At 41.0% G+C, this 21,316-nt stretch overlaps 1 protein-coding gene across 1 annotated transcript; it reads left to right on the forward strand.

The window, feature by feature from the left end:
• Positions 1 to 5,886: 5,886 nt before the first annotated feature.
• LOC120317627 (phospholipase A2 inhibitor and Ly6/PLAUR domain-containing protein-like) lies at positions 5,887 to 17,717 on the forward strand. The gene is made up of 6 exons (XM_039364357.1): positions 5,887 to 6,009; positions 9,743 to 9,846; positions 10,674 to 10,775; positions 13,142 to 13,309; positions 14,158 to 14,298; positions 16,999 to 17,717. The coding sequence occupies exons 2-6, from the start codon at positions 9,807 to 9,809 to the stop codon at positions 17,214 to 17,216; spliced, it is 669 nt and encodes a 222-aa protein (XP_039220291.1). The 5' UTR covers positions 5,887 to 6,009; positions 9,743 to 9,806; the 3' UTR covers positions 17,217 to 17,717.
• Positions 17,718 to 21,316: the final 3,599 nt, after the last annotated feature.

Raw genomic sequence — 21,316 nt, forward strand, 5'->3', positions numbered from 1 at the left:
TCACAACCCAAATGCTGACGCAGAAGCAAATAATCGATAGCAGCGCGATTTTGCAAAATAGCTTTTCTCAAATCTTGCAGCTCATGATTGATTGCTGAGATAGCTGAAGAAGTAGCATTAATTGTTTTTGCTAAATTACATGCAATAGCATTAATGTTAAGGTGAGCATGAAAAGCAAGTCCTGGCACACCCACTAGAGACATAGCCAATGCTACATATTCTGCCTTATTAAGTAAGGTTGTCTCAGAGTCACAAGTGCTGTCTAGTGTGACCCCACGTCAAGAACGGTTTGAGTGAACTTGTTGTTTGGAAAGCAAAACAGGAATCAGCCGGCTGAGGCAACACTGCGTTTCACTAATATTAGTAGGAATATAATTAAAAGTTTCTTGACCACATGTAAAAAACCATATTTGTGATAGCCAAAGATGTCCAAAATGAAAGGAAGTCTCTTCAAAAGCTGTGCAGTTTAAAACAGGTGAGCTAATGCGATGACAGTGAAGTTTTTTACTTGAAGAAGTATAATTAACTATTTTTGCACATGCTATATTTGCAGGGATTGCTACCACAGGGATGTGCAAAGCAATAGCGTCAGGGGGTGGATAATAAGCAGTAACCTCCCATCTAGATATAACCTTATAGTTAAAATTCCCATTGAATAAAACTTGCTCAAGCCAGTGAAGTTTTGAATTACTGCAGAAGGGGTGCAAACAGGGACTAAACATGTAGAAAGCAAATTTTCCATGTCATATGTTTCAGATAAGGAAAAGACATCATTTTGTGTGATGTTAGCCAGCTGCACCCATAGATCTTGCTTCATTCGTTGCTCGAATGATTGTTTGGGTGGGATGACAGCTGCTGTTGTCAAAGGGCAGATATTAATGATTAGACACAAACAAATGATGGCTAAGGAATTTGCAATTAAAACTGCAAAATGGCAGCGCACAGGTTCTCGGTGGTTTGCTCTACTTGCTGCTGCTGCAGCACTGCCTGTGCTTTGGCAGTCAAGTTCTTTACATCTCCCCACATCACTGGCCAACTGGCATGTTGGGATCGGATTGGTTGCTGTGCCATCTGTAGACTCACCCTTGCCATGACATCCTTGGCTGGGTGAACATAATGTGCTGGAATCCACAAAGGTCCTATAGGAATAAGCACATCAGCATAGCCTTGCCCCCAAGTGATCAGAGGGACCGGTCCCAACCATGCTTTGTCTGGTAATGCTCAATAATATACCAGAAGCGGAGGCAAGCTTGTTTTCTGTGGAAAGTGTCTCTGATAAGTGGTGGAATTTTGAATGGAAACATTCAATTGGTGTAATGTAAATAATACTTTTTTAACCTGTTGTGTTACCCATGACAAATTGGGTACCCTAGATCTGTCTTTTTTTATTTGTTTGTGAAGGCAGTCCTTAAAGGACCGATTACACGTTCCACAATGGCTTGACCCATGGAATTATAGGGAAGATCATGAGTAAAAACAAAAATCCAGATTGGACAAAATTGCAAAAAGGCCACTGAAGAATAGGCTGGCCCATTATCAGTTTTTAAGAAAGAGGGTTTACTCAGGGCTGTAATGGCCGAAAAAAGATGAAAAATAACATGTGCAGCTGTTTCTCCTCATTGAAACGTGGCCCAAATTGTTCCTGAATAGGTATCAATAGATAAATGAATATATTTCCAGGAAGCCAAAAAGAGAACATGGGTAACATCCATTTGCCATAGTTGATTAGAGGCAAAACCACGGGGATTAGGAAGACATAAAAAAAGTTAGGTCCAGGAAGGGAGGAGTGACTGCGTATATGAGAAATAAAATATAAATGCTTTCAGTCTTGTCACAGCTGCTGTAAAGGGAAAAACAAAGTCATAAGATTGGGGTCGATCCTGGACGTGATGTAAGCACCTGGAAGATTAAAAATAAGTTGGCACACATAATGAGAGTCAGAGATTAAGTTAAAAGGCTGTTGAGAAAAGGTGTGGAAAGCTAAAATAGCAGCAGATAATTCTGAGCATTGTGGTGAGGACTGTATTGCAGTGTAGGACACTTTCCAGGTATCATCATGAGGATCTTTGTAAGCAATTGCTCCTCTTGTTCTCCCTCCATCAGAAAAAATAGTAGGAGCTTGTGGCAAGGGAGAAGGAGAAAGCAGTGGGCGGACAGAAAAGGAAAATGTCATTAGACAAGCAAATCAAGGATCTTTAGGCAGATGATATGAAATACAGCCTATATAGTTAGTTAAAGCACACTGAAGAGATAAGTTATCTGAAAACAAAATTGAAAATAAGATTGTGGGATAGGAAGAACAATATTAATTAAATCAGTTCCATTTCAACGGCAAGCGTCCTAAGGTTTTTATTTCAGCAACCACCTGGATAAAAAATAAAACATTTTGGGATGGGGTGTGGGGTAAGTAAATATCAAAAGTGTTAACTGACAATTTTTATATGGAATTCTGTCCACAAATTGAGTATTCAAGATGTCATTAATTTGTTCAACCATGGTAAGTGCTGCAGGGGAACTACAATGAGATCTCCAGGTTGTTTTCCTTTGGTTAATAAATTAAATAATGGACTGAGCAAATTTGTAGGCAAAGAAAAATATGGGTAAACCCAATTAAGGGTGCCTGACAATTGCTGTAAATGAATGACCAATGAAATAATTTTGGGTAGGCTCAAACGAGGAAAAGCTGGGGCAGTTTGCAATCCATAAAGAGCTAAATCATTTTGTATTTCTGAAACCGAATTAGATTGTATCTTTGGTGCTCCAATTAAAATATCATCCATATAATGATATATCAAAGCCAATGGATGAAGTTTGCAAAAAGGAGCCAATGCTGCAGCAACATAAAGCTGACATAATGTGGGACTGTTTAGCATTCCTTGTGGCAAAACTGTCCAGTGATAACATTTATTAGGTTCTGAATGATTCATTGCAGGCACAGTAAATGCAAACTTTTCCTGATCAGGGGGGCATAGAGGAATGGAGAAATAACAATCCTTTAAGTCAATTACCATTACTTCATGATCTTGAGGAATCAAATTAGGGTTAGGCATTCCACATTGCAAAGGGCCCATAGGTTGAATACAGGTATTAACAGCTCTAAGGTCATGAAGGAAACACCATTTATCACTTTTCTTTTTTATGACAAAAACAGAGGTGTTCAATTTAATCAAATTCCATTCCGATGGAAACAAATTTCCAGTAAATAGGTGAAACATTTACAAATCTAAGCAAAACAATTCAGAATCAGTTCTTTTGGTTGATGGATATATAGGTCAAACTAAACAATTTAAACTCAACAATTCCCCCCCAAAAAAATATTGTCCAAAAATTACTGTTTCCTCTTTTGAGTAAAAAATTTGCAAGCCGAAATTGCAAGAGTGGGCATCCACTCCACCCTTCTCAAATTGAAATTCTAAGCAGAGAAAAAAAAAGTTTAAAACAAACAGCTCCCCCTTCTTTCTGTCTCTCTCGCTCTTAAAGCAACACAGCCAGCAGAGAGACGAAAGAGACAGGAAAAAAAAATCTCACCACCAAAAAAATAGTTTTCTCTCCTTCATATGTATTTTCCATTAATTCTCTCACACATCCTCCATGAAACTCTTCTCATGCAAACACTTACTATTACTTTTCAATTTACTTTTACAACAATAAAATCTGCAATTTACTATTTCTTTTACAACCTGGGAGAGAGTGGGGGGGGGGTTTGAGGGCTAACACACACTTAGGTATCAACAAATGAACTCATTCACTTCCATTCTAACTGCTTGCATAAACAATTCCACATACAAATATTTCATTTATTTTTAATAAGACCTTTTGGTATGTTGTTATCAGAGAGGGTTTTGACCCTCTTCCAAGTCTTGGAAATAACACAGAACAACACAGACAAACATATATACACAAATGCTATTAAACCAACATTTATTTAAACATATGGCTTGTCTTGCAAGAGGCGAGAAAAATCATAAGGTGATTCCAACCAAATGTGGTTTTTATAGGGCCCTTTAACCATCTCCTATTTTTCTCACCATTCCAAGCCCAAGCATAATGTTCTGGGTGGACACACACACACACACAAAAAAAAACACTACACATCAACACAAAGCACCACCAGACATTGTCTGACAGGGTTAAACTTAACAGCCAATTGAAGTTTCAAAACATTCCAATTGTTCAAAACACATTGCAGAGGAGTACATTTTGAGTTAATTTATGTCTTTAAATTACTCTGACATTCCCCTTATTATTTTTTCTACTTCAAGATAGTTCCTCTAATATTTTCCTTGTGGGGGTGTATGAGGTCTGGGAAGAAGCAAAAGAATTAGCCTCTTCAGAAGGAGCTGGAAATCCAATTAAAGATGCTTTAGGAGGAATAAGTTTTACTTTGTTATAATCAGGAGGGGGGGCTGCCCTTCTGAAGCATCTGAGCCATATTTTTCCACTTCCTGACAGCACTGATACCATCGATGTAAGATCTGTACTGGAGCCCGAGGTTCAAGATGTTTCTGTTTCCTCCACTACTACTGCCAGGACCATCCAGGTGTTGAGAAGTATTTTTGCATCGCACGGGATTCCTGATGTCCTGGTTTCAGATAATGGCCCTCAATTTACCTCTTCAGAGTTTCAGGGTTTTCTTCAGGCCAACTTGATCCAGCATGCCACTCCTGCTCCCTTCCATCCATCCTCCAACGGACTGGCAGAGAGAATGGTGCGCACTACCAAAGATGCTCTCAAGAAACTGACTTATGGTAACTGGCATCACAGTTTAGCAGATTTCCTTCTTGCACATTGCACCACACCATGCACAGCCACAGGGAAGAGCCCTGCAGAACTCCGCTGGGGTTGCCACCTCGTTACTAAACTGGACAGGTTGCACCCAGACCGGGTGGCTTCACAGGTATCACAACCGCGGGCACCTAGGAAACTTCAGGTGGGTGATCCAGTTTGGGCAAGGAACTATGGGCCTGGAAATCTCTAGGTCATAAATATTGTTTTATCTAGGGGGAGGGGTGTTGTGTCCTGAGCCTGCTGAAGCATTCAGCAGGCTCAGAAATGTTGCAATTGGTCCCAGGCAGACCAAAAGCTGCCCGGGACCAGACTGGCTGTCGCCAGCCTTGTGCGCGTGCGCAAGGCGCAAAAACAGCCAGCATTTATTGATTAACTTTGTTTGGGTTCAAAGCCCTATAAAAAGGCCTGCGTGCCCTTTATTGTTTGCTTGGTAGTAGGAGTAGGAGAATAAAGCGTTGTTACTTGTCACCATGTGTCTTCATCATTCGCACACAAATGGAGAACTTAACAATACCCACTTCCTGCCATCATTATTTATATGTTTTAATCTCTAGTCTCCAGGTTAAAAAGTATCTTCAGGGCATTTGTCACAAGATGGGATCTAGGCAAAGCTTGCCTCCACTCTTTCCTTTTCCTGGAAAGACAGAAGTCTACCAATGCGCTGATGAATTGCCTACTGACACCTTAATCCAGTGTTTCTCAACCTTGACAATTTTAAGGCATGTGGACTTCAACTCCCAGAATTCCACAGCCAGCAATGCTGGCTGTGGAATTCTGGGAGTTGAAGTCCACATACCTTAAAATTGTCAAGGTTGAGAAACACTGCCTTAATCCATCTACCTCAGGAGTATGCTGGCTGAGGAATTCTGGGAGTTGGAGTCGTGAGTCATAAAAGGGCCAAATTTGAAGACCCCTGATCTACCTCATAAGGTGTCTAACTGCCTTACCTAATACTTAAAAAGCTAGTGCGTTCACCAATGTCTGTGCCTTTGGGGTCATCTATATCTGGCTTTTAAGAAACAATTTCCCAGGCCAGCTTGCTAAACAGACATACATCTCAAAATGAATCACTTGTTTGCCCAGTATGTTACCTTGTTTATTTTAATCTCATATCCGCTCCGCCCATCCAAATATAAAGAGGCACCAGAACCACAGTGCCCTTGTTTTGCCTATAAGCATCGTATCGAAAGTCTTCAAGGAGCCAGAGAGAAAGGCAAATAGGTAAGAGTGGAATATATACTGTATATATGTATGGTGTTAAACCTTTTCCGTTTGTACCTGTGATTTTTTTGATTGGCGCTATGCTTATGAAGGTAAATTATTTGATTTGGCTGTTCTTTGTTGTGTAGACACAGTTTGGTGATTTTCTTGGGAGGTGAGAGAAACACAGTTTCTGTTCTTTGTTACCTTGGCCTGAGTATTCTTGGCTCTTGGAACCATTATGGATGATGCCAGGAAATAGGAAAGGTTAGCAACTTGATAATGCCCTGGTAGGGACCGATGGAAATTTTGAAGGTATCTAGAGAGCTTGACTTTCTTCTAGTAGGGGCTTCCCATCCTTCCCCATGGACTTCTTTGAGGAAGGATTGCAGAAGCTGTGGACTCACCCAAGGTGGCATGTTTTATTTGTCCCCTGCAATGAAATAAGCATTTGCAGGTTTACTTACTCCTTCGTGTATTTATCTCATAAGGTTTCTCCATTTTGTGAGATTTCTGCATTTTTGGGAAGGAAGCTACTGGGATGTTACATGAAGTTGTATAATACTTGCAGCTGTTGCTCTCATATCTTTCTTTAATTTACATAGGGAAAAAAGGCACACCTGCACAGGGAAAAAAGAGCTATCTCTAATATCCTCAAAGTCATCACTCTTTTTCAACCTGTAGGCACAGCTACTACCTTAGCGCTCATTCTAATTGCTTCCTGCTAGCTGTGATGTATTGTTTGTCATTTGCATGTTGTGGACATTTAAAGCACAGAGTGTTTGTTCTAGTTAAAGATATCCTGAAACAACATGTCTTACTGAGCCTGTTAATTGTTTAAAAGATCATCAGCTGCTGCTTTATGTGAAAAATAAAAAATAAAAACCAGCACTGGGCCTGATATATACATGTTTGTGCAAAAAAAAGTCCAGACTTTAAAGAGAAGAATTAAAACTAAACGTGACACTATTTGAATAATTCATAATGGCACAAAATAGTTTTTTTTATAACAAAATGCAAGGTTATTATCTCTACCTCTACTCTAAACTGGAGTTGAAGGAAGATGCAAGAAGTTAAACATAATCCGTTTTGCCTCTTATTGGGGTCTTTAAAAATTTGTTTGAAACTATTAATAGCAAGGTTTTAAAAATTGCAACACCAATAGAAAAAAATATTGATAAATGGCAGTTATACGGTGAAAGTGGGTAGGTGGGTAAAAAAAAAAACCAACAAGAAAGATATACACAATATTATTGATGGTGATATAACATTTATAATAATAATAATAATAATAATAATAATAATAATAATAGTAGTAGTAGTAGTAGTAGTAGTAGTAGTAGTAGTAGTAATAGTAGTAAAGTTGGAAGGGACCTTGGAGGTCATCTAGTCCAACCCCCTGCTCAGGCAGGCAACCCGATACCATTTCGGACAAATGGCTGTCCAGTCTCTTCTTAAAAACTTCCAGTGTTGGAGCATTCACCGCTTCTGGAGGCAGGTTGTTCCACTGGTTAATTGTTCTCACTGTCAGGAAATTTCTCCTTAGTTCTAGGTTGCTTCTCTCCTTGCTTAGTTTCCACCCGTTACTTCTTGTCCTGTCTTCAGGTGCCTTGGAGAATTGCTTGACTCCCTCTTCTTTGTGGCAGCCCCTGAGATATTGGAACACTGCTATCATGCCTCCCCCTGTCCTTCTCTTCATTAAACTAGACATACCCAATCCCAGCAACCGTTCCTTATATGATTTAGCCTCCAGTCCCCTAATCATCTTTGTTGCTTTTCTCTGTACTCTTTCTAGAATCTCAACATCTTTTTTACATCGTGGTGACCAAAACTGGATGCAGTATTCCAAGTGTGGCCTTACCAAGGCATTGTAAAGTGGTATTAACACTTCACGTGATCTTGATTCTATCCCTCTGTTAATGCAGCCTAGCATTTATTGAATCTTTAGGTTCATCATAAAATATAGCAGTCTTCCAATTCTTGAAGGGCTGCCACAGGGAAGAGGGTGTAGATTTTGTTTCTCTCTAGCATTCAAAAATCAGACAAGAAGTCACAGGTTGAAGCTATGTAGAGGGATATTCAAACTTGGTAAGGTAGATTCTTCTGACTGTTATGAAGCAGTTGGATAACCTATCTCCTGGAGTTTGGGTAGATCCATCATTGGGAGTTTTCAAGCAAAGGTTGGATAGCCAATGGTCTGGGGCCATGTTTCTCAACCTAGGCAACTTTAAGATGTGCGGATTTCAACTCCCAGAATTCCCCAGATCGCCTTGCTTAGCGTCCTTAACAATTTTAAGAAGTGTGGACTTCAACTCCCAGAATTCCGCAGTCAGCAAAGGGACCCTCTATAGCAGGGGTAGTCAACCTTGGCTCTTTTATGACTCGTGGACTTCAATTCCCAGAATTCCTGAGCCAGCTTAGCTGGTTCATGAATTCTGGGAGTTGAAGTCCACAAGTCATAAAAGAGCCAAGTTTTTTTTTTTTTGCACAACAATTTTTTTATTTTCAATTTTACATTACATTCATAAAAAATACTTCAGATAAAGAGTAAAATAAATTTATACACACAACTTTCGATATTGTTCATCCATTTCCCCCCAAACCGCATCCACTCTCTAACCTCTTCTCTCACTTCCCTCTTTCCCTCTTCTTCCTCACTCTCCCCCTCTCCTCCTTCTCTTCAACCTTCCTACTTACTTCTCCCCTTCCTCCTGTCTTCTCACTCTGGATGCAGTCCAGGGGAAATGCCCGAGCAATTCCTCTCTCCAAATGAAAACATCTATATTATATACAATAAAACTATTTCTACTTATCTGAGCTATTTAACCTTCAACCCATGCTCCCCCCGCCGCCCGCCCCCCCGACCAAATAAGTAATTCTTTATACGAAATATTATCAAAATTCACCCCATTAGAAACCCCTTGAATTGCTTGTCCAGGAATCCCCCCAAATAGGTATTTTATAATTTAACTTAAAATAATACTTCTTCCAAACTCGAAGTAAAGCATTTCTTAAAATGTGTGATTTAAAAACCCGATCTACTTTCTTATCGAAAATTAAATATTAAATTAAATATGCATGCCAACCAAGAGCCAAGGTTGACTACCCCTGCTCTATAGGTTTGAAATTCAATTTTTCTCAACAACCTCATAATTCTCCAACTCTTGCCTAGTTCCTCTGCCAAAGAGTCAACCCCAGGTAAAACAATTCTAGCTTCCTGAAACAAGTTCCAGAGTTTCCCCCTTTCCAATCAGGTCTACAAATCAGGAGTTTTTTGGTGGTGTCCAATTCACATAACCACCTCTTCTGATCCTCTTTCAGGAATCAACCAGGGTCGGCCACGACAAGCATATGTGTTTAATTAAATTTACATTTGTACAGCATTTGAATTTAAATTTAACCACATTTAGCTTTTCCCTGTGGCTCTCAGCCAAAACTAAAGTGCCCAATGACAGAGAGAATTTAGGGCAGGGAAGATTCGGTCAGGAAGAACTGGGAAATCTCAAATATTTCTAAGCCATCATGAATAGAATTCTATTTCCTCCACTCTAATTTTACACCTTTGAACCAACGTTTCTGCCAAATATGCTCTTTATTTTTCTAGTCAGAGAATTTTAGAGAGCGTATCCAAAAAACCCACAACTATCCAGCCCATGATTTACCAGTTTCACGAGCCAGCCTCCAAGTTCTCCTCTGATCATTTGCCATATTAATTCTCTCTTGCTCTTTTTTCCTATAAATTTCTAACCCGAAGAATTTCGTTGTTGGAACATTTATCCCTGTGCAAACCAAAGGTTCTCCGTTCCCAGAAAAAAAAAATGAAGTACCTTCTTTTTTTCGCTGCTTTGATAGCTACAGGTAAGTCCAGTATGTACTCGAAACATAGCCTCTGGGCTAGGTGGGCGGAAGGCAAAGTGTGATTAAATTGTAATCCACTGTATTTGGAGATTATTGATGGATTAATATTAAAAAGAGGTGGTGTCCTTGGTGTTCTTTGAGTTTGGTGGTTTTCTTACAGATGTTTCATTAACCCGATGAAGTGCTTGATGGTGTTATCTAGCTGGGTAATAGATGACCAGTGTATTGATGCATAAGCCATGATTAGGGCATGCATAAGTCATGATTAGGGCATGCTTTACAGCAGTGGTTCTCAACCTTTTTAATGCCGTGACACCCCCAACTGGTCATAAGTCGAGGACTACTCAACCGGTCGTAAGTCGAGGACTACTCAACTGGTGCAGCACCGTTTGCAGAATGGGACTTTTGGCGGGCTCAGCAGGGCAGAGACAGCCTGGACAATTCCTATGGGCTTTTGAAAGCCAATAGAATTAGACTCTATTCAAGAGAGTCTATTCTATTGGCTTTCAAAAGCCAATAGAATAAAAGGGAGTAGCCACAGCGAAGGAAAAGGGGGAAAAAATGGCGGACTGCATTGTTTGGCGACCCCCGTGAAATGGTCGTTCGACCCCAAATGGGGTCCTGACCCACAGGTTGAGAACCACTGCTTTACAGGGTCAGAGAGGGTGCACCGGTCACCATTTCTTGGCAAAAGAATAAGATCAGAAAGCATAAATAAATACATAAATAAATAAATAAATAAATAAATAAATAAATAATCAGTGCTGCTTTTCAATGGAAAGTGATTGTTATTTTATTCTTTTTCCCCCCACACCCATCCCATACAGCAAATGCCCTGGACTGTGAATGTTCCGGACAAACGTGCGAGAAAGATTCTTGTACAGTCGAAGTGGGGAAGTGTTATTCAATTGAGAGGGAAATCTCTACTGGTAAATGCTGACCCCCCCTATTTGCTTTTCTGAATGACTTCGTCTAGGAAGTTTATCAAGTGAAAGAGAGGGAAAGACGGAGGGGAGGAGGAAGAAAGGAGGGGAGAGGGAAGGAAAGGAAAGGAAAGGAAAGGAAAGGAAAGGGAAAGGGAGAGGGAGAGGGAAGGAAAGGGAAGGGAAGGGAGAGGGAGAGGGAGAGGAGAGGGTGAGGGAGAGGGAGAGGGAGAAGGAGAGGGAAGGAAAGGAAAGGAAAGGGAAGGGAAGGGAAGGGAAGGGAGAGGGAGGGAGGAAAGGAAAGGGCAGGGAAGGAAGGGGAAAGGAAAGGAGAGGAAAGGAGGAAAGGAAAGGAAAGGAAAAGAAAGGGAAGGGAAGGGAAGGAAGGAAAAGGGAGAGGGAGAGGGAGAGGGAGGAGAGGAGAGGGAGAGAAAAGGAAAGGAAGGAAGGAAGGAAGGAAGGAAAAGGAAGTGAGAAGGAAAGGAAGAGAGAAGGAAAGGAAGAGAGAAGAAGGAGAGGAGAAGATCAGTGCCCAACACCAACTCACTTCTGAGAAAAACAGGGCTAGAGACAAATTTTCCTGCATCCACATCAGCCTGGCCACTGGACAATCTCCTGGAAAAGTCTCATTTTGGCTTAGTAAAAGAACTAACAGTTATCAAAACAAGGAAGGCTGCCCTGCTTCTCTTTGCAGAAAAGCCACGCTGCCGTTCTCATACAATCCCCCCCAAAAAGCCAAAGAAACAAGTAAGAATTCTGCCCCATGGCAATGCCTGCATTTGGGAGTCTCCTTTAAAAGTCACCATTTCATTGATATTTTTCTTTATGCATTCTCTCCCCCCCCCCCCATGAGCCCTATTGCAGTCTCTGTTCATTTAAAACTGGAGTGCTCGCATCAACTTAATTAGCTGTTCAAACAACTTTTTAAATGCCCTTGGCTGATGTCTCAGCTTTAAGGGGGAAAAAAAAAAAGTAGAGATGGTGATTAAGCAACATGGCAGGGAAAACGTGGCCGAGAAAGTCCTTGAACGTATCTTTCCACAATGCCAGGAGATTGTAAAAATATACACCAGGTCTAGTTGTTGGGGAAAAAAATCATCCTTATCGCTGTAGATGTAAAAGGTGAAGGCACAGGATCCTTCCTAACCCCACACCTGGAGTTTCCTGAGAAGCGTCCATGAAGCTTCTCAATCATCCAGGTCCCAAAGGAGCTTTTCTTTTATATATATATATATAACAAATTTTATTGGTTTTCCAGTTTTCCATTTAAGTATTTAGAAAGCAGCGTGGTGACTGGGTAATCAATAATTCGATAACAAAATCTTTAGTACGTATGTCAGGTGACATCATCAAAAATTCCTTCTCTATTTCCTTTAACATTTACTACATCATATTTTAAACAAGTAAATTTCTAATTATAACAAGCTCAGTTGAGACATTTATCAATATATCTTTTGCTTATACATATCCATATCCTCTTTTTAATAATAATAATAATGATAGTAGTAGTAGTAGTAATGATAATGATGATGATGATGATGATGATGATAATAATAATAATAATAATAATAATAATAATAATAATAATAATAATAATAATAAAGTTGGAAGGGACCTTGGAAGTCATCTAGTCCAACCCCCTGCTCAGGTAGGAAACAAACAAATGGCTGTCCAGTCTCTTCTTAAAAACTCCCAGTGTTGGAGCATTCACTGCTTCTGGAGGCAGGTGGTTCCATTGGTTAATTGTTCTAACCGTCAGGAAGTTTCTCCTTAGTTCTAGGTTGCTTCTCTCCTTGATTAGTTTCCCTCCATTGCTTCTTGTCTGGCCTTCAGGTGCTTTGGAAAATAGCTTGACTCCCTCTTCTTTGGGGCATCCCCTGAGATACTGGAACACTGCTATCATGTCCCCCCCCCCCTCATCCTTCTCTTCATTAAACTATACATACCCAATTCCAGCAACCGTTCCTTGTAAGTTTTAGCCTCCAGTCCGCTAATCATCTTTGTTGCTCTTCTCTGTACTCTTTCTAGAATCCCAGCATCTTTTTTACATTAAGTTTTACCTAATTTTTAATTATGGTATTCCAATTTAACCTTTAACATCCATAGTATTTAAGATTCGAGTAACCCAAACCGAAGGAGCTTTTCAAAAGGCAATTGGACTTTCTCGGCTTTTTTTCCCCTTAAAAACGTTTCTCTTCTCCTCCAAGAAGCTTTTTCGAGAAACGTTTTCAAAGAAAAAACAACAACAAAAAAGTCCAGTTGCCCTTTGAAAAGCACCTTTGGGACTATGGAGAAGTGCTTTTAACAAATGCCCATGGTTGTCTTTTCAGCTCCTTTGTCACACAATTTTTTTTCCTTCCCTTTCTCTGCAGAGAAAGACAAATCACTTACAACAACAATTAGAGGCTGCCAGGATGACAAATCGAAGACCAATTTGTGCAAACAAGGGTTTGTCTTCATGTCATCCGAGCAGGATTTTTATCTGGGGAGCAACATTACATGCTGTGAAGGCAATCTATGCAATAAAAATCTCATTACAAGTAGGTGGCACCTTTGTGTTTTGTTTTTTTTTAAATCTGCTTTTATTTTTATGTTTAGTTTCCCCGATTCCCATTTCAGCCTGCTCCCATTTTAATAGCAAACCCTCTGGATGGAATTCTTGCTACATACTTGGGTGACTGTGTTTATAAGGCAGCAGGTAAACAAGGTAAATAAGGCTTGACAAATTAGGCTTGAATGTCTAATTTGTCCATTAAAATGTCTAAACCTCAGCTAAGTAGACCTCAATGTCCATTAAATTGAAACCAGGAGTCACACCTCTAGCTGCTGCTTCAGAAACGTGCCGTTCATCATGCAGGGAATCAGATCAGACCAAATCAAATACAAATTTTGGTATCTGACAGAACTGGATTGTAGTAATCAGTGCTCAATCATTGCAAATATGGCTGGCTGCCTTCGCAGCGTTTATTCTTTTTATACAGTTTTCCAAGCAGCAAAAGTTTAACATGGCAATAGCGTAGCAATAGCATTTCATTGGTTAAACTCCTTACCAATCCTTAAGGATAGAAAGCCAGAGGCCCAAAACAGGGAGCAGTTGGCTGTAACATCCTGTTGGTGTAAGCTAGCTGATATCAGGCAGGTGAGCTCATTGTACCAGTCTGGGGTATTTTCCCACATTGCCATGGTAATGTGAAGGGATGAGATAATGTAGAGAGAAGAGGCACACAGGCTTTGGAGGGGCAGTTTGCTGCTCACAACCTCTACCTGGACCCCACCTCTGCACTGGATAAGGTTTCCCCTCCCAAATACCCCTGGGATAATTTCGCTCATGGAAATAGGGGCGAAGGTTCAGCTTGGTGCTAACTTATTGATATTTTAACTGTTCCAGATCTTAGCAAGACTATTCCCAGCGGTAACCTCGTTTGCCCTTCGTGCTTTGCTCTCGATAAGAAAGAATGTGATGGTAAACAAATGAAATGCAACAATCTCCAGAAGAAATGCTTCAATATCACCGGGACAATCACACAAGGTAAATCAGAAACATGACGCAGATTCATTACATTTTCATTCAGACTCTCATTCCAAAAGCTGTACACTGTTGGCTTCCTACAGTCTCACACGGGAGTCCACAACTTACAACCACAGCGGAGTCTACAATTTCTGTGGCTAAGCAAATTGGTTGTTAAATGAGGCGTGCCTGGTGTTACGACTGTTTTTGCCATGGCTGTTAAGTGATTCACTGCAGTTGTTAAGTGAATCAAATGGCCCTTTAAGTGAACCAGGCTTCCCCCACTGACTTTCCCCCAGGACACTGCAACTGTCATAAATACATGCCAGTTGTCAAGCTTCCAAATCGTGGATCATGTGAACGAGGGAGCTGCTGTGACAGCAGTTAAGTCACTTTTTTCCAGTGCCTGTTGTAACTTTGAATGATCTCTGAGTGAATGGTGGTAAGCTGAGGGCTACCTCTGGGAGAAAGGTTCCCTTAGTCTAAGCACGTCATCAGGTGGGTGAAAAAACATCAGAAGCCAAGTCGAAGTCCTTGTTGCTATTAAGGTAATCTGAAGAGGGAGGACCTTCTGGAAATCTTAACCCTTGTTCTTATAGCTTTCAGGGGAGAGGGAAAGGGAAGGGAAGGGGAAGGGGAAGGGAAGGGGAGGGAGGGGATGGGAGGGGAAGAAGGGAAGGGAAGGAGGAAAGGAAAAGAAGAGGAAGAGGAAGGAATGGAAAGGAAAAGAAAAGAAAAGAAGGGAAGGGAAGGGAAGGGAAGGGATGAAGGGAAGGGAAGGGAAGGGAAGGAAAGGAAAGGAAAGGAAAGGAAGGGAGGAAGGGAAGGGAAGGTAGGGGAGGGGAGGGAAGGAGAGGGAAGGGAAGGGAAGGAGGAAAGGAAATGAAGGGAAGAGAAGGGAAGGGAAGGGAGGGGAGGGGAGGGGAGGAAGGAAGGAAAGGGAAAGGAAAGGAAAGGAAAGGGAAGGGGGAAGGGAGGGGAGGGGAGGAGAGGAAGGAAGGGGAGGGAAGGAAAGGAAAGGAGGAAGGAAAGGAAAGGAAATGTAGGGGAGGGGAGGGGAGGAAGGAAGGAAGGGGAGGGAAGGGAAGGGAAGGAGGAAAGGAAAGGAAGGGGAGGGAAGGGAAGGGAAGGGAGGGGAGGGGAGGAAGGAAGGGGAGGGAAGGAAAGGAAAGGAAAGGAAAGGAAAGGAAAGGAAAGGGGGAGGGAAGGAAGGGAAGGGAGGGAGGGAAGGAAGGAAGGAAGGAAGGAAGGAAGGAAGGAAGGAAGGAAGGAAGGAAGGAAGGAAGAGGAAATTCGGAGAGTTTTCTGCCATTCTGTGATGGGCAGTACACAAAAAATCCTATGCAAAACTCCAACCTCCACTCTCTTCCATACGGCACCGTTCCAGCTCTTGTGGCACATACCCACTGCAAGCCTATTATTTCCAGACACCAATTACAGGGAGTCCTCGACTTACTACCACAATTTCTGTTGCCAAGTGAGAAATTTGCTAAGGGAGTTTTGCCCCATTTTACAACCTTTCTTGCCACGGTCGTTCAGTGAATTACCGCAGTTGATAAATCAGTCCCACGATTGTGAAGGGAATGTGGCTTCTTCTCCCATGGGCTTTACTTGACAAAAGGTCGCAAAAGGGGATCACATGACCCCGGGACGCTGCAACCGACATAAACATGAGTCAGTTACCAAGCGTCTGAATTTTGATCACATGACCACGGGGACACTGCAAAGGTCATAAGTATGAAAAACAGTCATAAGTCATTTTTTTCAGTGCCCTTGTAACTTTGAACAGGCGCTAAATGAACTGCTGTGTGTCCGTAGGACTACCCGTAATCCGGTAGGAAGCCACACAATAACCATAGCAATAGCATTTAGACTTATATACCACTTCACAGTGCTTTACAGCCCTCTCTAAGCAGTTTACAGAGTCAGCCTGTTGGCCGACCCAACAATCTGGGTCCTTCTTTTACCAACCTCCGAAGAATGGCAGGCTGAGCCCAACCTTCAGCTAGTCGGAATTGAACTGTTGGCAGTGGGCAGAATTAGCCTGCAATACTGCATTCAAAAAGTTGGACCATAAGAAAGGCTGAGCGCCAAAGAATGGAGGCCTTTGAACTATGGTGCTGGAGAAGATTCCTGCGAGTCCCCTGGACTGCAAGGCGATCCAACCGGTCAGTCCTAGAGGAGATCAACCCCAACTGCTCTTTAGAAGGCCAGATCCTGAAGTTGAAACTCAAGTACTTTGGCCACCTAATGAGAAGGAAGGACTCACTGGAGAAGGGCCTAATGCTGGGAAAGATTGAGGGCAATAGAAGAAGGGGACTGGATGGAGTCACTGAAGCAGTAGACCTGAACTTAAATGGACTCTAGAAGATGGTAGAGGACAGGAAGGCCTGGAGGAACGTTGTCCATGGGGTCACAATGGGTCAGACACAACTTTGCAATTAACAACAACAACAACTGCATTCTAACCACTGCGCTACTATGGCACAGATAAAATGTGTGGAAGTTGGTTTTACTATCAGTTCATTGATTTAGATATGTGCCAGATCAAACAGGTCAGGATCTCAGAAATTGCCTGCCAAGGGGGGGGGGAGCAGATTCTCATATCTCTAGTAAAAACAGCAGGGGAGGGAAGGGAGGCACAGTTGAGCCAAATTCAGCATTGCTCCTGGGAGAAAAACATACTAATTCTACCCCCCCCCATATCCTTTGCTTTCACAGGTACAGCTAAAGCAAAAGACTTCATTGCCAGAGGATGCGCTATTGAAAACGACATCTTTAAAAAAGATACCACCTGGGTCTTTAAAGATACAAGTTATAAACTTGTAGATGTCCAACTTGAGGACGCTCAAAATGGTGCCAGCCAGATTTCCAGCCGCCTAACTTTTGCTATCCTTCTGCCCAGTGTCCTTTGGTTCCTACTGGAAAGATCCCTCTAATGATCCCAACTTGTTAATGTCCTTTCTGCTCAAATGGGGGGGGGGAATCTCCCACTGAATTCCACCAAAGAAGGCATAAATCCAAGAAGTTTTGGCTTCAGCATTTGCTGGTGCCCATTTAATGTATCTAATTAATGCATATCCTAAATAAGAATAGAAATGAATCTTGGTGTTAAGGATGTTACGTGAGTAAAGGAACCCCCGCGATGTAGACATTGTTGAGTTTAACGGGCTTTTGATCTAGCGCTTTGAAAAGGCTTAGTTAAGATTGGACTAGATTAATTGGTTTAAGTAATTAAGCTTCCAATCACAGAGGTAAGGCTACAATCATCATACTGAAGAACAAATATATATATATATTTTCTGATGAGGTGTGATTCCCATCTAGGAGGCACCCTTATGTGCGTGACAGTGTAATGGAATGCCTCTTGTAAGACAATGCCTGCCATCTGCCATTTTCATTGCTATATTTAAAAAAAAAATAAATTCAAAATAAATGTTTCTGGCAATTTGTTTTTTCAAGGAAATTAGCAGTCTGGCAGCTGTGTTCAGAAGTAAATACAGCTAAATCAATGGGATCTATTTTCATATGAATGGATATCGGGTCATTGATGCAGATGAGAATGGAACATATTCATAGAATCATAGGTCTGGAGGGCACTCTGGAGGTCTTCTAGTCCAACCCCCTGCCCAAGGCAGGAGTCCTTATTCCTTCCCGGACAAATGGTTATGCAGTCATTTCTTAAAAACCTTCAGTGATTATGCTCCCACAACCCTGGGAGCCAAACTGTTCTATTGACTAATTGTTCTCACTCTTCTTATTTCTAGTTGGTTCTCTCCTTGATTAGTTCCAACCCATTACTTCTTGTCTTGCTCGCAGTGAATCAATTGCAACTTATCCATTATTCCCGTCTGTTCCCTGGTCATATGTTTTGCTTACAGAAAACTCTAGTTTTACTGATAGCTTCTAAGTGATGGGATGACACCAGATCCAGAATGAATCTTAAGCCTCCTAAAGAGTCTGTCTTAGGGTTGATCCTGGAATAGACCAAGTTTTCCTTTGATTACTTTTTTCCTTCCTTATTGACCATAAATACTGGCCTGTGATGGATAGTCAACTCTTCCAATAGGAGAAGAAACCAACTTCTATGGAGCAAGGTGGAACCAGAAAGCCTAACTAGAAACTCTAGTTAACTACTGCAATGGCTAAGGTTAAATAAATTATATTCTGTCTCAGTGAGCTGAGAGCAAGGCTGACATGTTTTGGCTCTGCAGCCATTGAAATCAACAACTTGCACCCCTTCTGAGTGAGTTTGAACCCACAATGTATTAGCAATCCTTCAGAAAACTCATACTTGACATCTGGCCATCTAGTATGAGGAGAATCTGTCCCATCATATTTTCTTTTCTGCTGTATTCCACTAAGACTCTGAGCAGTGCATGATTAGAATAGTAAATGGTTAAAGATAGACTGTACTTATTTTGCCTTTGACTTTAGCATTGCTCAATGTGGGAAAAGCATTACAAGTAGTCCTTATTGTCTATGAAGATTCTCAGTCATCCAGGTCATGGTTGTCCCAAAGGAATGAATGAATGAATGAATGGTGGAGGATGGAAGGATGGAGGATGAAATCCTTCCATCCTCCATCATTCAGTCAGAACTTAAGAAGAGCCGAGGTGGTGCAGCAGTTAGAGTGCAGTACTGCAGGCCACTTTAGCTGACTGTGTTCAGCAGGTCAGCGGTTCAAATCTCACCGGCTCAAGGTTGACTCAGCCTTCCATCCTTCCGAGGTAGGTAAAATGAGGACTCAGATTGTTGGGGGCAATGTAAATATATATATACATTGCTTACTGGTGTACACCGCTTAGAGAGTGCTTGCACTTAAAGCGGTATATAAGTCTCATAAATAAATAAATAAGCTTCTTGAATGAAAAGCGAAACTTCTTCAAGGAAAAACTAAGAAAGTCCAGTTGCCTTTTGAAAAAGCACCTCTGTGACAAGCAGTCCTTAATTTACGACAGCAATTGGGACCAGAATTACACTAAGTGTGATATCACATGACCACGTCACTTAGCCATGGCTGTTCTAGCAGTTGCCCTTATTAAGTGAGGATCAAGCAGATTGCTAAGTGAGGACCTCATGTGACTGTGGCTTGCGATTTCCTGAGAGCTTCTCTGCCAGCTTTCTGGCTCACTCTCACACCATAATCACAAGCTGGGTGCCAAGTGCCTGGATTGCAATCATGTTGACAAAAATAATGTGGCTTAATGTTCAACCATCTGGAAAACATCACATGGAGAGGCTAAATTAACAAGGTCATTTTCATTACAAAGGAGAGCTGAGTAACACAATCAACAAGCACATGGTGGTACACCGCAGCTGCTGGCAACTCTGATATCTCAGCCCATTTCATTGTCTATCATGAATAGTTTTTTTAAATGTACAAAATAGCCAAGGGGTTTTCTAATATATATATATATATATATATATATATATATATATATATATATATATATATATATATATATATATATATAAAATTACTGAACAAGTCAGAGGACAAAATTTAAAAGTTAACTTTTACAACACATATACCTTTCAAGATCAAACTCATCTTTATTATTAAAGCCCAACTGTATTAATTTTTACAAACAAAACTTACCCTTAATGAATGCCATCCTATTCAAAAATATTAACTTGCAGTAACAAATATTACAAATTTGGTCATTACATTACATAGAATCAAGATCACGTGAAGTATTAATACCACTTTACAATGCCTTGGTAAAGCCACACTTGGAATACTGCATCCAGTTTTGGTCACCACGATGTAAAAAAGTTGTTGAGACTCTAGAAAGAGTACAGAGAAGAGCAACAAAGATGATTAGGGGACTGGAGGCTAAAACATATAAGGAACGGTTGCTGGGATTGGGAATGTCTAGTTTAATGAAGAGAAGGACGAGGGGGGACAGGATAACAGTGTTCCAATATCTCAGGGGTTGCCACAAAGAAAAGGGAATCAAACTATTCTCCAAAGTGCCTGAAGGCAGGACAAGAAGCCACGGATGGAAACTAATCAAAGAGAGAAGCAACCTAGAACTAAGGAGAAATTTCCTGGCAGTGAGAACAATTAACCAGTGGAACAACCTGCCTCCAGAAGTGGTGAATGCTCCAACACTGGAAGTTTTTAAGAAGAGACTGGACAGCCATTTGTCCGAAATGGTGTAGGGTTTCCTGCCCAAGCAGGGGGTTGGACTAGATGACCTCCAAGGTCCCTTCCAACTTTACTACTATTACTTTCTTTTTATTTCTTGTTTTTTCCCACTAGATGTCCTCCTGGGCTTATTTATCAGTATAGGGTTTCACGCCTGAGGGGTTGGACTTGATGACCTCCAAGGTCCCTTTCAACTTTATTACTATTACTATTACTATCTTGCCATCCCAATCCACTCATTCTTACCTAACAAAACTCCAAAAGAATAAAACAGATCTGAACGGCCTAAAGCTCATTTTAAAAAATGGAAACAATCACAAAAAAATCTTCAAACGTAATAAACCAAATCTGACATATTGGTAAAAATGAGAAACCAAGATAAGAAGAATTTCCTTTTAAGTGGTAGGAGAGACCAGGCCATCTGCTTTCAGAAATTACTGTAAATTTTATCTTGATCTTAAGTTTTTTGCAAGCCCACGAAGGTATATGAGAATTTAATTGCAGCCCATCCTCTCTATTATGGTAACAGCTTTTAGTGAGTACAATAAACTAATCACTTTCCTTTAGTGTTTGGGAACAGCTCCCAACCCAGTCACATTTTGCCAGGAGTAAATATGTTCACGTGTACACCCACATCCACACATACATGATCTTGAAAAGCTAAGAAACAACATTGGATAACATATCACCAGAAACCCCTGGAGATAACCTGAACTGGAAAATACTTCTTGGTAAAAAGTATTCTGTTTCTATAAAAGATACATCAACGTGTCCATGGAGTCACTAAGAATTGAACAGTTTTTTACTTTTTTCTCTGTATTAGCTCTTTATGGGGAATCACTTTTTTTTTTTGTATTATTGATTTTGTTCGTCATCCAAGGAAGC

Source organism: Crotalus tigris, unplaced genomic scaffold (assembly GCF_016545835.1).
Source record: "Crotalus tigris isolate CLP2741 ecotype Arizona unplaced genomic scaffold, ASM1654583v1 scf7180000019753.2282721675:598951, whole genome shotgun sequence".
Lineage (NCBI taxonomy): Eukaryota > Metazoa > Chordata > Lepidosauria > Squamata > Viperidae > Crotalus > Crotalus tigris.

Bases quoted from the DNA above. Each gene is read 5' to 3' on its own strand.
- LOC120317627 (XM_039364357.1), top strand. From the start codon at position 9,807: ATGAAGTACCTTCTTTTTTTCGCTGCTTTGATAGCTACAG. The intron at 9,847-10,673 runs GTAAGTCCAGTA...CATCCCATACAG, and splicing joins CGCTGCTTTGATAGCTACAG to CAAATGCCCTGGACTGTGAA. The intron at 13,310-14,157 runs GTAGGTGGCACC...TAACTGTTCCAG, and splicing joins CAATAAAAATCTCATTACAA to ATCTTAGCAAGACTATTCCC.